This window comes from Nothoprocta perdicaria, unplaced genomic scaffold (assembly GCF_003342845.1).
Source record: "Nothoprocta perdicaria isolate Ctin4 unplaced genomic scaffold, notPer1 scaffold_130, whole genome shotgun sequence".
NCBI lineage: Eukaryota > Metazoa > Chordata > Aves > Tinamiformes > Tinamidae > Nothoprocta > Nothoprocta perdicaria.
The window spans coordinates 1,880,760-1,897,853 of NW_020454428.1; the positions used below are offsets into that span (position 1 = coordinate 1,880,760).

The 17,094-nt window shown below is 41.1% G+C and overlaps 1 protein-coding gene across 2 annotated transcripts in view; it reads left to right on the forward strand.

Annotated features, from left to right (window-relative positions):
• Positions 1–13,801: 13,801 nt before the first annotated feature.
• The window catches only part of APP (amyloid beta precursor protein), a 147,165-nt gene continuing 143,872 nt past the window's right edge, over positions 13,802–17,094 (forward strand). For both annotated transcript variants that reach the window (XM_026033656.1, XM_026033657.1), the window contains exon 1: positions 13,802–13,968. In XM_026033656.1, coding sequence (XP_025889441.1) covers positions 13,849–13,968 — 120 coding nt within the window. In that variant the 5' untranslated portion in view covers positions 13,802–13,848. The remainder of the gene's footprint in view (positions 13,969–17,094) is intronic.

A 17,094-nucleotide genomic window follows, 5' to 3' on the forward strand; every position in this document is an offset into this window, starting at 1 on the left:
CATGAAACTCTGTTCAATTCAATTAGTGTAGATTTGAAATACTCTTTAAGGAGTTTCCTTTTGAGCCCAATGCTTTTTGTGAGATTTCAAATAAAATGTGTATGAGCATTTCTCTTTCATTCCTGCTGTTACCGAGAGAGAGAGCAGCTGCAATTAGTGATCTGATCTAGCAGAGCTCCCAACGTCCTCTTAGTCTATTTAAGAASAGAAAAATACCCTCTGAATTTTGAATTGGAGTTCACCTCTTCAATAAGTCACTCTGCTCATGCCTGAATGTATGCAAGCTGTAGTTAACYGTGTGAACTGTGTGCCTTCTTCATGAAAGAGCAAGAGTTCTCAGGTTCAAAAGAGTTCTTGTATTAATCACTGCTTCTGCGTATTGGAAGAAAGCTGTTGGATTAGACTGCTGCAAAAATAAATAAGAAAATAACACAGTGGGTCTGTGGTCCATAGCACAGAAGGATATGGGACGCTTACTGTACCGCCATGCATTGTAGGCCATGATACTCCATAATGTTCAATGAGACCCAGAAATCCCAAGCTCACCACAATATTTGCAGTACTAATAGAAAGGGGTGGGGAACATCAACGGTGTCATGTGTAGTTCTTTTTGAGATGAGGTTGTAAAGGCAAAACATTGGAAGCCGTAAGGGCTCCCACCCTCTCCCAGCTCTCCTCTTGGTGAAGGCAATCTATGTGGAAGAACTGAAATGAAGAACCTAAATGCTTTTAGGCACTGAGAACAACTGCTTTAAGAGACTGTTGACTAGGATGTGAAAAATTTCAAGTATGATTCAGAAAAATTATATACTTCTCATTGGCGTTTTCTTTCCTGTAATGGGTAATATGGCTTAGAGTTGTATTTATTTTCCTGCCCCATGTTGCTTCTATTGCTTATGAATTGCTTTTTAAAAATTGCCTTCAATTTCATAAGATAATTTGAAAAGTCATGAATTTATTATAATTGGCTTCCTATTCAATCCTGTAATTTTAGATTTCAGTCTTTTTGTTTATTTTTTCTTTTATAAGGTGAATAGAGATCTTCTGTAGAGCAACTAACTTGTGGAATAACTCTTCCACTTTCTTATTTCCCGTAAGTGGAAGGTAGAGGCGTAAGGTGCGAATGCAGTCAGGGGTTATGGTATGAACCCATAACACGGTGTGGTAGTGTAGCCTACTGAAGAGTGTTGTTCTCTCCTTCTCCTCTGCGACCTCAAATCCTGGGAAGGAAGTGGGGCTGGATTTTGAGCATTAGTGCAATGACGTGAGGTTCCTGCCTGGGCTTGTGTAGCAGAGTGACATTTAGAGAAGAGAAATGTGGAAGTTGTAAAGGGAAACCTGACATGTGTCCTGTTCCGAGAATGATGGAATCTATCTATTCCTTACCAAACTGTGGAGATGTTTGTCTTTCTCTCCTAAGCAGTTCTAGCGGTCTGTTTCCTTTTTGTTTAGGTTTTAATCATGAATATTTTATGCATGCAATAACAGTAGACTTATTTGTTTCAGAGGCAGATGAAGTTAAATGAACAGTCTCTAGAATCGGAAAGGGGGCAGCCAGAGAAATGGCTCTGTCTTCCAAAGAGCTGGACGTAGCAGCTGAGGTTGAAGGCCAGACCTCCTCTATAAAGCACCGTGTGGTGATTATAAAACATATTGTAATACGTATATTTATCGTGAAGACTTACCTGAGCGTGGAGTAGCTATTCAGTGAGAGCAGCTGGGTGCTGAGTGACAATAAAAAACATGCATCTTGTGCAACGGTAGGGGTCTGTGAGTAACAAATAGCCCAAAGTGCTCTTTAATAGCAGAGTTCTTTAGCCAGTGGCGTTCACGGTGCAGGATGGGGTACACAGGAGCACCCTGCTAATATAATATCCTCCTTGCCACAGCATTACTGCTGTGCAGAGGCAGACTTGAGTACGTTTCTATGGGCAAAAATTGAAGAGTTGGCACCTAATTCAGCACAAACYTGATAAAAATTTGTCCACTGCCTATTTGGCTCTGCCATGTGACAAGTGCACTTAGGCTTCTGCATGTGTTCTGAAAGTAATCTAGCTAATTGGCTGCTGTTTACCTGATCAACCTCAGAGTTGCCCTTGAAATGCAGCTGATGCAGAGGCCAGGTCCTGTGTCACGAGCAGAGCATCAGCACTTCGCACGATCACAGCATGGTTGAGGTTGGAAGGGACCTCTAGAGATCATCTAGTCCAACCCCTCTGTTCCAGCAGGGACACCTGGAGCATGGGGCACAGAGGGGTTTTAAACGCCCCCAGAAAAGAGGCCTTCCCGTCCCTTCCCTTGGGGCCACGGTGCATGTGAGGGTTCATTCAGCCTGGCGGCGGGAGCCGAGCCCGCTGCTCAGCAAGGGCCTGGCACCTTCTGCCCCTGCTGGGGGGGCTTGCGAAGGGCCCCAGGTGCCGCCTCCACCCTGCCACCAGGTCGGTAGACTTACTGCGGTCAGTTCAACAGCCTAGTGTTGGCTTTCTACTTCAGGAGAAAGGAACAACCTTTCTTGGCCAACACAATCTTCCAAATCTCTACTGACTTATATTTTTAAGGAAGCTTGTTGGGAGAAAAACTGAATASTTCATGCAGCTAACCACATTTCATCAACGTAACGTATTGTGAAAAAATATGGAGAAAAGAGAGCTATATGTAATAACCATGTAAGAGGGATGTTTTCTACATTTTTAGTATTATCATGTTCATAGTGCTTATCCAAGGATGTCCACGTGTGCTATTATTTATTTACTTTATTTAAAAAGCTACAAAGCTATACCTTTAGGCAGAGGCAAGCAAAATCATATTTTCTCTGCTATATAGTAAAGTATTGGGACTCTACTATAAACTAAATCTTATGATTTGTCTGTGTAAACATCTCATATAGGATTTAAAAGGAATAAAACTGTTGCTGCAGWGGTGATTTTTTTGTAATTTCTTTCTTTCTTTTCTTTCTTACTTCCACAAAGTGCTTCAAAAGTAAAGATTTAATTCCGTAGATGTTGAGTGCTAATTCATTTAATGGGAGCAGGGTAATCTCTCAGTAGACAGAAAGGCTTCCGTTCATGAGTAGTGCTTTTGTGGTTTAGTTTCAGCAGGAAAAGTCATTGTTGGGAAAAAAAAATCATTAAAAAAGAGGCGCGAAGATGTCACACGGGTGATTCCTGTTAGCGTGAGATATTTATGTGAAGCACTAGAAATGTGATGAATGAGACCTGAAATTGCACAGCAAAGAGAACAGCTACTTCAAAAGATGTCTTGAAAACTGAAGAAAGACTGCTAGTCTATTAAAAATAAGTYACTACATTGCACAATGGTGACATTTGAGCTATACAGCTTATTTGAGTAACTGGCATTGCTCAGATGTTAACTTCTGTTAAGATGTTTATCAAACTTCCAATCTAAAATTGTATTTCAAGCAGGTTTTGACCTGATTGATGTGATTTAATGTTACTGTGTGGATTGCAGTTGGGCTCTGCATGTAACACATCTGAGATAAAATTTATACTGACTTAGGGCACCCTTCTCTTTAATATAAATGAAATCTAGGCCTTAAATTTTAGGGGACTTGTATATTTGTTCTCACTCTGTAGTTTAAATTTCACAGGAACAAGTTTTATGGGAATAATAAGGATGTGAAGGTTATTATCGAGGTTGGAATAGTTGTGTAGTCTGAAGTGGTGGTGTGAAATAGACTCTCATTTCCTCTTTCCTCAGGCCTTTACTTAGGACAGACTAAGTGATGGTGGCTGAGTATCGAAACAGAAAATATAATGCCAGAAACAGATGCTTTCTTATATATATATACACACACACACACACACACACGCGCATATATATATATGAGCTTCCTTTTATTTTTCTCCTGAAATTTTAATTTAATTTTTAAACATAACATAATTTGGTTTTGTTTTAGTCTTGTTTTATGGTAACAGGGGGCTTTCTGTCATAACATTTCTGCACATGTAGATAAGAAAAAGAAATAATAACCTTGTTTAATTGTATTATTAAAAACTTGTTCCTTCGACCTTGATCACTTGCTGGATTGCAACTTCTYTCTATTCAAATCAGGTAGAGAGTATTTAATCCTGACAGTAGTGGGTTTTTTTGTTTTTTTTTGTTTGTTTGGCTTTTTAAACTTTGTGCTTTTTTTTTTTTAAATCTGGTATTCCTGAACAAATTATGTTGATGCATAAATGACTATAGTCTTTCAAAATCTGAATTAACAGCTTGGAAATGTGATTGGCTTTTTTCCCCACTTATTTCTACCTTCTTAATGCAGTTTCTCATCAGATCATAAAATCTTGATGCTATAAAATTTTTAGTTCGTGTTACATTAAATATTACACTTTCCCTGCCATCCCAGATAAATGCATTTGTCACTGTTTTCTTCCTGGCAAAAGGGCGGTCACTACCAAGTGTGACTAAACCGAGCCGAGGTACCTGCTGGCTGGGAGCTTGTGGCTGTGAATGTGTTTTGCTCGCTGCTGCAGTGACTAATAAAGKCAGAATGCATCAATTTGAGTATGGAGGAAGAAATCCAAGCTTGCCTGGACTAGGCAGCCTCTCGATAGAATCGAGTGGATTTCTGCATGTGAAACCTGTAGTTTGGTGCAGGTTGCTGGCGCTGCTGGGCCAGTTGTGTGCTCAGCTATAGCGAGATTGAGCACGCTGTGCTCAGGAGCCTGTTGGAGCTGGTTTGTACTTACTCCTTTATTATAATCCACAGGAAGCGAATGGATGCTGCTTTAATCAGCTAGAAATGTCAAACTGTGGCAAGAACGTGGCATTGAATGTCTGCATGAACTGCAGAATGGGGTTGGGAGGGTGGCATGCAACTCTTACGTGCTTATTCATCACAGTATTTGAGCATTTTTCAATTTTTACCTTCAGCAAAAGTTGTTAAACCTTCAAACTGCATTAATTGGCTATGGGGTTGAAGGGCTGAAGCTGATKTTAGGTTTAGAAATGGAAAGCAGAGAGATACCTGCTTTATCTCCTAAAGTAAGGAGGGCATTTGTTCTTGAATAAGGTGTGGGTTTGGAGGTTGTTCTTTGAAGTAGTCTTGAAAACAGGTGCAAGTGGAGCAAAAGAATACAAATAAATTCATTTTGAATATGTAATGACAGTTGCTTGCAGTCAGTGTTTGCACAATAACAACAATTAAAATCATAGAAGCAGCCTTGGAAACTTCTGGGGAATGTTTTTGATGTTTTGGTGTTTATAGAAATGGCACAAATAGGGTCCCATGCTTATTTTTGTGTTCTGTTGTAGTCCTTAATTTTAAATTAATGGCAGAGCTAGCCAGAGTGAAACTCTGTAGACTTAGGCTCTTGATTGGAGAAAAAAAAAAAAAAAAAAAAGAGCTTGGGGCAACATCTTCCAAAGGTGGGTTTGCTGAGTGCAGCCTGAGCTGGGAAGAGAGGCTGCAGTTGTTGAAAGGGGGATTATGAAGCACCAGGAGCAAATAAGCTAATTATGGTTGCGSTTGCAGAAGACAATGACAGGAAGAGAGGATGAGGACAGGGCAGCACTTGCTGCCTTAAATAGTAATGCCTGACAAGAAAAGGCCTGAAAGACCAAATGGTTAGGAGATGAAGGAATCCTAATGCTGCTTTTGTTACAGCAAAATATTCCCCTCTTTCTGATTTTTTTAATTAGAGAAGCTTCTTGTAGTCCTCTCGTCTCTGCTACCTTCCTCTGAAGAGGAGGCCTCTTCTGGGTGTCTCAGAAACTGTATAAATTGCACTATGCTGTTTTGCAAGGTCTGGTGTATGCTCTTATTGTAAAGAATGTTACCAGCTTTCCTCAAACGTGTTTGTTCAATTTCCAGGGCTGGAAGCAGGGAAAAAGACTGTCCATACTGCTTTTTAGTTGGGAAGGAAATAAATCACCTCCGTTACATCCTTGTTCTTCAGAGCTTCCATGCTGTCTTATTTTTTTTGTCTTGTATTTAATTTGATGTTTAAAAATCAAATATTTGGAAGGAATTTGGAATATTTTGAAATTCAAAAGTCGTCCCATAGACKTACAAGTTTTAAGCAGCTTCATTTGGGTGGCTTATCCAGAACTTACCTTTTTTGTTCTAAATCCAGTAGGCTTGTGTAAATGTTTGTCATTTGACAGAAGATACCTGGAAATCAGATGGAAATAGTCCCCTGTTTTCATAATCCAAAGGCCCATGTACACATAAGAAGAACAGTTATGCACTTGATGAGCTTTTTCTTAGGGAGCCATTTTCTGATCCCAGGCTTGGGCGTTTTATTGGGTTTTGGTTTTCTGTCCTTATTTAAAGGATGAATTCTTAGCAGTGCTCTCTCTCAGAGCAGGCCAAAACCTTGAAAACCTGTATTTGAAAGATATTTTCAACCTCCTTATTCTCAAATACTATGGCTTTGAAGTCCTACTCCTAAGGAGGAAGCAACAAGGCAGCACATAAAGGTGCAGGCCCTTCCAGAGGCAGTGACCACGGCAGTGGGAATGCGGATCTCTGCGGTGCCCRAACTCCCGTGGAGAGAACCTGCTGGCAGCTCTGAGCACTGCCGCCGTGGAGCCCGGCGTGGCCTTTCCTCCAGAGCTTCAGCTCTCATTGAGCTCCTACATTTCTGAAGGGTAATAATTACCTTTCCTATACTAAAACCATGAGGTTCTTTAACACTTTTTGTGATTTTTTTTTTTTTTTACTGCAGTGTAGTTGCGTAAAGATCTAAACAATGTGATCCCCTGAAATAGTATCACAGAATCAAGTAGTTGCTACTTTTGCCCAAAGCAAATTCAGGTAGTTTCCTTTCTAGAAAATTAACCCTGATCTAGGTATTTGGCTTCTAATGGTTAAGAGTCCTACTGAGAAAACGTGAATAGTGCTTTGTTTGTTTGTTTGTTTCCTCTCCCAAAGTGTGTTTCAGTTGGACTTTGAAAACTTGTTAATACACTGTGATTGCTGTTCCAAATTAAAAAAAAAAAAAAATCTTTATGTTGCAGATCAAGAAAAGCTAACCATGATATTGCATATTGCAGTCAGCTGGAGACCGTGTGCTAATTGGTTTAAGTGTTATTTAATGATATGCTGAGAGGCAAGAAAAAGGACATGCTGCTGCTTTGAGGTCCTATRCGAAGTAGACAGAATAACACATGATTACAGTTTCATAAATATGTTTCTGGCTATTACTTTTGTGGAATACTAATATAGCAAATAGTTGCTGTTAACGGAATTTGTGTTGCGTGAGTTGTTCTTTGGGAGGCTAATCTGCCTCAGAGCCTTTAGGATTAGCCAAGGAGAGATTTGCCACCACAGGCACTTTTGTAACAAACTGGACTGACGATTTATGGCATTCAGGGCTGCTGTATGGAAGTTGCCTGTCTCTGTAGATTGSTGCTCTAGCTGGTTTAACTGTATTGCAGTGCAAAAGCTTTTCTTGCCAGGGAATGCACGTGACGGGATCAAACCATTGCCTATGATGAAAGCATAAATGGTGAATAAAATCCTACCAATTTGCTTATTTTAGCTGGAAGCACCTTTGGCAAGACATGCTGCGGAGGACTCCGTTAAGGCAGGTTATTCCTGAGTTGGGTTTCTCTGTGCTTTAAATGTGCACACGTCRCTTGTGCTGTGCCCGACTGCACATGCTGGACTTCGAGTGGAACTTGGAGGCTCTATGTCCATTTTTGTAACCTAAAACATAACTTAAATGTAGACCTGCATTTGTAACCTAAAATGCAGCCTCCYGGTAGGCGTGCAAGGGGCCCCTCCGCCGGCTGCGGGAGCAGCCGGGCCCAGCGGTGGCTGCCCTGGCTTCCCGCCGCCCTTTGTGCGGGGGACGCGGCGGCTCAGGCCTGCGGGGTAACAGCCCCCTATTTTATGTACATCGCAATAACAACTGTACAAAATAATGGTTGTTATGCAAGGCAGATTGTGTTTGTATCTTGAATCGTCCTGGGCTGTTATTGCTGAAAAGTAAATTATTGGGATCAAAACTATTACTGAAAYGCGGTGAGGTGTTTACTTGGCTTTTAGTGTATTTTTATTTGGGCTAGAAGTTTATTCTTTGTGTGGTTCTCCTAAACAATGCATCAGGAGCTGAAAGAATCACCAGGTACCTTGGGAATGCTCTTGAGKTCAGCTGTGGGGCGCTGGCAAGGGGGAGCAATAAGTTGTGTCTTGTAACAGACTTCCATTTGTTCTTTTGCTCTAGTGAGTAAAATAACAAGAGGCCCCTTGTTAAACAGGATTGCAGGGTAGAGAAAGTGGAAGGAACCAAAAATATTTTTCTTTGAAGTATCCATTATTTAGCATGGCTAATTATTTTGGATCGAATGCACAGAATGCATTCTTAGCTTTACGGATTTCAGGTTTTTGTATTGTTCAGGTATTTGTATTGTGGCTTTTTTCATTTTCTTTTTAACTTGTGTGTTCTGTTACAGTCAGTTATGGCAGAGGGAAGCAATATGTAAAAGTGCCCTATACAATTTGCAGCAGTCAGGAGTTGATGTAAGCGCCTTGCACCTGTGYGTCGCTGTGTGTGGGCCGGCCTGAATGCTTCTGGAATTATGTAGTCGCATCAGGCTAATGATCAGGGAGGGGAAGAGAGGTGTATATTCAAAACAAACAAAACCTGTTAGGCTTTCAAACAATTTGTGTAGGAATTGCAACAAAGAAGTCAGAGGAGTTAATAGTTGTTTATAATTTAATAGGGGAAAAATGTTCTTTACAGATGYAGGAATGTACCTTCCACCTTTGTAGCGGCCTCGTAGGGGCCATTCTAATGACCACTTTGCTTGAGTGTCCAGCCAAAGTTTGATATGAGTTGTCTCTTTAATCTGGGGCTAGTAAGGCAAAGGGATCTTGTAGCACAGCCCTTGGCCCTTCCGTTAGAAATGCTTGTAGGATTGTCTGTGGTGTCCTAACCACCATTCTGCAGAAAGCTCCTCATTCACAGCAACTGGCCAAGAAGGCCAATGGGATCCTGGCTGCATCAGGAGGAGTGTTGCCAGCAGGTCAAGGGAGGGGATCCTGCYCCTCTCCTCAGCTCTGGTGAGGCCGCACCTGGARTACTGYGTGCAGTTCTGGGCTCCCCAGTATAAGAGGGACGTGGAGCTTCTSGAGAGGGTCCAGTGAAGAGCAACTAAGATTAAGTGAATGGAACATCTCTCATATGAGGAGAGACTGAGTCAACTGGGCCTCTTTTCTCTGGAGAAGGCTGAGAGCGGATCTGATTAATGTGTGTAAGTTCATGAAGGGAGAATGCAGGGAAGAAGGGGACAAGCTCTTCTCATTCGTGCCGCAGCAGAGGAGCTTCGTCCGTCCCCCCCCCCCCCTTTTTTTTTTAACCCCTCCCCCCGCCTCCTTTTTCCTAATACGGGAAAAAAAAAACAAGTGGCAAAATCGTGGCCTGGAAGTCTCTCATTTCACAGAAAGGGCAGGAAGATGGCAGCACAAAGAGCATTTGTTTTCCCCAATAAGTCATAATTGCCTGTTAAAACTTCAGCAGCATAGCTGCAATTTTCGTAGTTAACACGCTGAAAAATGCAATGAATAACCTTGCAGCCTTCTGCTAATGGTGAGAAGCTGCCAGGTTAAGTACCAGGGTTACATAGTGGTAGTAAGGCCATGTTTTCAGGCAGTAACTGGTTTTTTTGCTGTTATTTTGTGTATCCTGATAAGTGATCCAAAATGGTTGAAAAGGTGTTAACACTCTGTGTATTTACAAAATGTTAATTGGAAAACAAGGTGTTGCATCTTAACATGGGATATAATGGACAAACCCATTAACCTGCTGGCCTTGCTTTAAGGGCCTTCCCAAGGAGCTCACCTTTGGAAGCTGAGAATTTGCAATTTGAGTTTGAATATTCATGATTGTGATATAAATGCTTCAGTTCTGCTTACAGTGTCTGTTAACTGCTCCTCTACTTCTTTATGCTTAGAAACATTTTGCTGTCTTAATAAGACAAAGCGCTGTGCTGAGCAGTTAGTTAGTATGGACCTGTCAGCTCCAAATAGAGAAAGCTAAATGTGATCAAGCACTTGCTTTAGTATTTTGATTAAGGGAGGGAAAGAAGCCTGAAGGGAATCAGGTTGGAAGGAGATGTTCATAGGTGGGCACGCAATTAAATTGAGAGCACTCGGAGTAAACTTCTATTTCTAATTTTAGCTCCCTTTTTTCTTTAGGACCCCCCCCCCCCCCAAAAAAAAAAAAAAAAAAAAAAAAAAAAAAAAAAAAAAAAAAAAAAAAAAAAAAAAAAAAAAAAAAAAAAAAAAAAATTCTACCTGAAATTCACCAGGTAAGACTCCCATAAATCTACAGCTTTGAATTTTGAACAGTTTAAAAAAAAACCCAAAACAATAAAGAAAAAAAAAAACCCTACTGTTTTATGATGATTGCATACATCAAAAGTATATACAGGAGGCGTGAAATGGCAGATCAGTATTAATAGAGATACTGGTTGGATGAAGTGATTGAGAAGTTGAAAAATACCTGTGAATAGAGTCCATGTATGTCAGAGAGAGAATTACTCACTTCTATTTTTAGTAAAATGTTGTTAGTGTTGTGCTGTGAGGGGAATTTTTAGTCATACAAACTGGATTTTTTTTTTCTTTTTTAAAAACAAAGTTTAAATATTTGCCTTAGTATTTCAGTTTTAGTTTTAGTTAGGTCATTTCTGAGGTGTTCTACACTTCTTGAGATGCTAGGAWAAAAGTAGGCACAAAAATAGGCAAATTTGTTAAGGGGTCATCCCAGTTTCTGGAAAATTCCATATTGGCCTGGTGGAAACGTAGCTGTCAACAGCGAAGCAGCCTTTGGTTGGCCTTTAAGTTGTACAAGACTCTAGATTCATGGTAGAAGAGGAGTGACATAATAAAGGGAAATCTCTGTCAAAATGATTTTCCTGAAGTGCTTCATTTTCCAGAGTAATTTTGGGTAATTTGTAACATATTACAGAGACAGGAAAATACCCCCAAATTCTTATCTAAAAATTGAGATATTTGTCTAAATTGTGGCATGATAATTTAAAATGTTAATCCAAAGAATTAGTGTAGTTATTGATACCTCCGAGGTTTTTCTGTTTGTTTATTTTTGTGTGTGTGTCCCATTTTTATCATTGTAGGCATGAGAAACTTAAGAATTGTTTTTATCAACAAGGCGGTTCAAGAAGATGCTTGTGATTACCCAATGTAGGACAGATGGCTGCAGCTTTAGAGCACTGAACCCTTCACACTTMATAATCAACCCAGCACTAAGAAGAGATTTGCTTTTGCCTTGTGTTTCCTGGGTGTTAAAGCTGTGTTCTCTTAACAGAGTAGTTTAAGTATGTGTGCTTAAAGTAGGCTGATCCTCTCTTTTCCAAAGGGCGGAACACATGGCAGAAGGATACCTTGATTTGTGTTAGGATGCAGCTCCCCTTCCCGTCCTTCCCCTCCTTCCCATTCCTGCTGGYGCCCTGTGGCTCTGGGCTGTGCGCCCCTTCTACGCCCCGCAGGATCCCTCCGAGTGAACTGGGAAACTCTGGCCCAGAGGAAAGCGTGGTGGGAGAAAGACCAGGGCTTCCTTCTGCTGGCGGGGTGCATTTAGTCACTTCAGGAAAGGCCTATAGGTCTTTTCAGTGGTGAAATTAGAGAGAGGGGAGGAGAGGAAAGGCAAGATGAGGAAGCCCTCAATCCACCTGGTGTCAAGAGATGCCGATCGTGGACATGGAAGTACATTTTGTAGTGCAAAATGCAARGAGCTAAATAGAGTCAAAGGGTTCGCTGTGTAACCTTCTATACCTCCTTCTTAAACACTGGGGCAATATGGATTTTCTAGCAATCCGTTTGGTTTCATTTTTCTGAGGGGATTTTGGGATTCAGTTAGTGCTTGTGGTAAATGYGCAAGAGAAGCGTGAAGACAACAACTTGAATGAGAATCATTGTGATAATGATCTGAATGTGAGAGGACTTTTCTTAACTTACTCTTGAGTGCAAAATAATAATTYAATAAAATTGTTAATACAACTTGCCCAGTTTTGTTTGCTGTTGTCATTTTATTCTACCATGTAGGAAACTTTGCACAAAATCTTCCAAATAGTTTTCCACATTTGTGTGAATGGCAAAATGGAGTTCTAGCTTACCAGAGTGGCAGGTTGTGCAKAGGAGGGTTAGCTCCATTAATATAAATCATACTGTTGTTCAAAGCACTGCTTTTTTTTTTTTTTAATGAATGAGGATGGTCTAAGCATGCCTTTGTGTGTATGTTTGTGTAATAATAAGCAGCAATATCACTGAACTGTGAGATGGAAGAATTTTAACGGTGCTTGCATGGTATGAAAATCTCCAGAGAACCACGTTCAAAAGGGTGCGTGTGGGTTGTATGTGGCCATTACCCTAGGAGCCGCCCCGAGGAAGACACTTGCCTCCTTGGGCTTGTTGATGCCAACCCGTTTTCAGCCTTCTCTAAATGCCATGGTTGAGGCGGAATGAGTCAGACRGTTCCTGCTTGGATGCAGGTTCCATAAGACTGGTGCTGTGGCCTTGCCAGAGGCTTCTTGTAATCCCAGCAGCTGGGGAAGGCCGACTGCTGCATTTATTTCAGCTACCCACCTATCTACTCTTAAATGACTTAATTCCTGCCCAGCGTCTTGAGACTGATATCTGCAGTGCTGGGGGTTAAGACGAGTTGTGCCGAGGCAAGCTGAACTTTACAGAAAGRATTGGTCTTTTCTAACAGACTTTTTTAACACAGGTCATTTGGAGTCTTTTCTTGTTTTTATGGAAGTGTAAAGCAGATTGTTGGAGAGGTTTCTGGTGCTATTCAAAAAGCCCACATACAAAAATGGAGGAGGAGAATCTTTGGGATATTTAATTTCATAAAAGTTTTTCATATTTAAAAAAATAAAAATATTAAATTGAGAGAGAATAATGCTCAAATAAAGCAGAATCTGTGGAACCTTATTCAGAACTACTTATGCTCTGTCCATATATTCAGGTTTAAACCAACTTCAAGGCCCATGGGAGAAGGGGGCTGAGTTGCTTTTCTTCTTAAATGCCTGCAGAAAGCTAATAGATGCTACAGAATTACATTAATTCAGCAATTGTTGAGAGAAATGTTAAATATTTAACTCTTTACTTGGGCATTTTAACATGTCTTCCTGTTGAAATTGTAGATGGTGCCTCTGCAGCAGGCAAGGAAAAGCACTTTAGGTAGCATATCTTAAGCTTGTGTCTTTTAATGCTTATTTGTAAGGATGGTGTTGCGCTTAGGATGTTACTAAGAGCTGGACATAACCCTTAGCAGCCCCGTATTATTGCTGCAACCACTGCGCTTTGAGGGTGAGTCGGAACAAAGCTTAGGCAGAAGGCCCTACTTTTAACCCGTTAGCTCTGTAAGACATCTAAAATACAGCCTGGGCTCTCAGGCTGAAACTAAAAATGAACTAGAGATGGTTCTGAGGGAAAAAAAAAGAGTTGAGAAACTCTTGAGAACTTGCTATTTATTTTTTTAATGACCTCCCTATATACAGTGCCAGTATTCAAGTTAAATTTATGTAATCGTGTGCTTYGGCTTTGTATGTTGCTTTTATGTTTATCCCAAGTCAATAAAAACACAGCTTTGTACCTAGTGACGTTTATGGTTTTGGACTTTGTTATGCCACAGCATGTTGAATTTCTGTGGAGGTTTTGTATCTTAAATCGGCCTGATTCCAATACTTTTTGTCTCTGTATGTGGGTAAGCCCATTGATTGATTCGGGCTTATTTGGGCTCTTGCTGCTTTGCATGGACTGAAATGTCAGTCATGAGTTTAAAACTTATTATTTTGTTCTCCTTTCAGGTGCCTGCTGATGGAAATGCCGGCTTGTTGGCAGAGCCCCAGATTGCCATGTTCTGTGGCAAGCTCAACATGCACATGAATGTTCAGAATGGAAAATGGGAATCAGACCCGTCGGGGGCCAAGACCTGCATCAGAACTAAGGAAGGGATTCTGCAGTATTGCCAGGAGGTAAGTTCTTCATGCAGGGAATAATTTCAGTGGTTCAAGTACAGGTGCTTGCTAGAGAAATGAATCCCTAGGGATGTTCCATTTCTCTCTATTTTCTACTTCATTGCCTTTTTATCCTCTTTTTAAAGAGACTCTCCCCAGAACCCATTAAAACGTCTTCAAAAACTGGCTGCTGGGGGTCACTGAGACTATTGTGGGACAAGTTTGTCCTTCCGTCTTCTGCCTAGGGGGCATAAATCTGTTGGATGTCTAGTCAAGTACCAGCTTGAAGAGTRTCTTGAGTAAAGCTGAGGTGAGGGTTATTATTAAAATACCCTCGTTCTTGCTGGGCTGATTTTGAAAGAGGCAGCTGTAACATCTGTCATTTTGCTGTGGTACAGAAATAGCCTGGGTCAGTCTACAGCTTTGGTCTCTGCTGCACACTGAACCTTTTGGAGCTTCTTAATGGAAAAAGCTTCTACTTTTATGCTTTTACAGGTTGAATCATGATGAGTGATTTTATATTTGAGAGTAAAAACTTATTACCCGCTCACATCCCAAGAACAGATTGTGTACCTAATTTTGTTTTGTACTCATGCTGTGATAGCGTGATAACCTGTGTGTGACAACTTGAAAAGAAAATGTGGATCTCATGCCATGAAACAAAAGGGCATGGGTTGAGTAGCTTTAGTCCTTAGGTATTTTCATTTCCTTGCTGCCCTTTTTTTGTCTTTTTCTTTTTTCTTTTATTGTTGTTTTCCTTCTTCTATTGCATATTGCTAGAGCAGTATTAGCCTTGCTTTCTAAATGTCAAACCAATYCCTGTGAAAATGCCTTCTAAAACACAAAATAGTTCACTCTTCTGATCTCATCTGTCTTAGTATCTTCATTTCAATTCTCTCATCCATCGGTTGTTCTATTTCTTCTAGTAGTTTTACTTTGTTATTGTTGGATTTTGGCTTTACTGTCAAGAATATTAACATGAAGGTTGATGTGCTTTTAGGAAAAAAATGTGATGGATGCTAAAATTGATACATTTCCAGTAGCTTTCTCTTTTCACTAAAAGAATTACTTTAGGGGAAATCAAAAATACTGTGTTGACTACTAGCAAAAATACCAAAAATATTGGCAAGGTTTAAGAGGCTTCTGCTTTTCCATGTCTCTTTTGATTCATCTAAAAAAGGCGATTTATTCATAGTGAAGTTATTGAGGAGGAGGGAAGGAATAGAAAGACAAAAATAGGCGGTGAGTAGAACTCCTCAAGATAGTATGACTTCTTTTCTAAAGTTACAGAGAGAAATAAATTTAGAGAAAAGATGTAGAAAGTTTGGGCAGTTGTAAGGCATAAGTTTTTAGTAGATGGCAATTCCGTTGCATCTGCTGCAGGTACTCAAGGATTCCCAACAGAGACTGGGAGCTGTAAATGTCGAGTGAATTCAGGTAATTTTGAAAATTTGSGTGGTATAAAAAATGAAAAAGAAATGATGAAAAAGATGGTCAGGGAGTGACAGCCATATGCTGATAGATGACAAAGGGAGTATTAAGGGATGTAGGGAGGTTACAATTGGACATGAAGAAAAAATTCTTCACCATGAGAATAGCGAAGCGCTGGTGCAGGTACCTGGGCAGGCTGCATTAATGTCCATCCTTGGAGATGTTGAGGACTGAGCCACATGGAGCCCTGAGCAGCCTCATTGAACTTCCGAAGTTAGCCCTGCTTAGAGCAAGGGCTGCTCTCACTGTCTGGGGCTCCCTTTCAAACTTGGCTGTTCTTCGAGTCTGTGAATTCTGTCTCCTGGCTGGAGAAGCAGGCAGAGGAGGAGAAGAGATGATCTGTTGCTTCTGTTTTTAAGCCTATATAAATATTTAACCTGCATGGTGATCGTCTTGATCATGGTGTTAAATGACACTTTATTAGCCTCATTTTTAGATGATTGCATTACGAATTTGGAGCATCTTCTCAGCTTACAGCTTCAGGCCCAGCTTGGAGCTTGCCATSTCCTGAGGAGAGCTGCTGGTGGTTGTGCCACCTCAGAGTGGGGCAGGCACCTTCTGGGTTTTGGCTGGTGTCAATTACTGTGGTAATTTAAAGCATCAAAGTGCCCCTCTGTGCCTAGAGCTTGCCCTGCTGTGCTCCCCACCCGGCTTGCTGTGTGTGCAGGAGAAGCTGCTGCTATCCTGGCTCTCCTGCTCATTCTTGGTCTTCCTCCTGACCAGTGTGATGCTGCCAGCTGTGAGACACCTGTGAGAAAGGGACAAGCTAAAAGGGGTGCTTAACAGGACTTGGTACGAGCCCTGTGGGCTGTCTTYGTGAGCAGCTGGTTTGGAGGTGGGGGGTATCATAAGAATAATATGAAGCATAGAAAGGGTTAACAAATATGTGGAAGGTCAGATAGGCTACTGATGAGGGGAATCTAAAAGCCTCGCGGAAGCTTTGCACACTGCAAAGAAGCCCCGTTTTGGCTGCTGATTCTGTCTTGTTCGTGTTCCCTGGCACCATGAAGGCTTCCCATCTGTGTGTCTCACTGGAGCAATGGCTGCTCGTACCCCTCTGCTGGGGTGTTTTGTTGTTCCCAACTCTGAGCACTGCATAGAAATGACAGGAGAGATGACAATAAATGGTAAGATTCCGGTGAATCTCTTAAGGGAAAATCTGGCCATCCTGTTCTGCGTGTTCTTGGTCAGAGATACCTCGAGTGGCTCTGTGCCAAGCACTGTGATTATGGCAGTAACACAGGAGATGATGCTGCTCCAGTGCAGTATTTCCTCGTAGAGGTAGCCTGTGTTTCTAGTTCCTCCTATATCAAGGAAAGACAGCAAGGGTATATAAAGAGGATCCTGCTGGCCAGAAATTTCCACACAAAGTGGAAATTCTACTCTATGGCTTCTAGACCATAAAATAAGAAAAAAATAGTATCTTATAAGAGGAAACTCCCTTCCATTTTGTGTTAATCCGGAAGGATAYTCTGCGCAACCTCTACCTTTGTTTCCTCTGTGAAGTTATCTTCAAAATAATAAAAAAAACCTTTTAGTAGAACTTATGAGTAGATGCATTCCTCTGCCTCCTGATATGCTCTCCTAAGACAGGCAGGCACCTGGTTGGTGATCAGGTCRCATGGCTGGGAGGTATATGGAGTACAGCAAGAT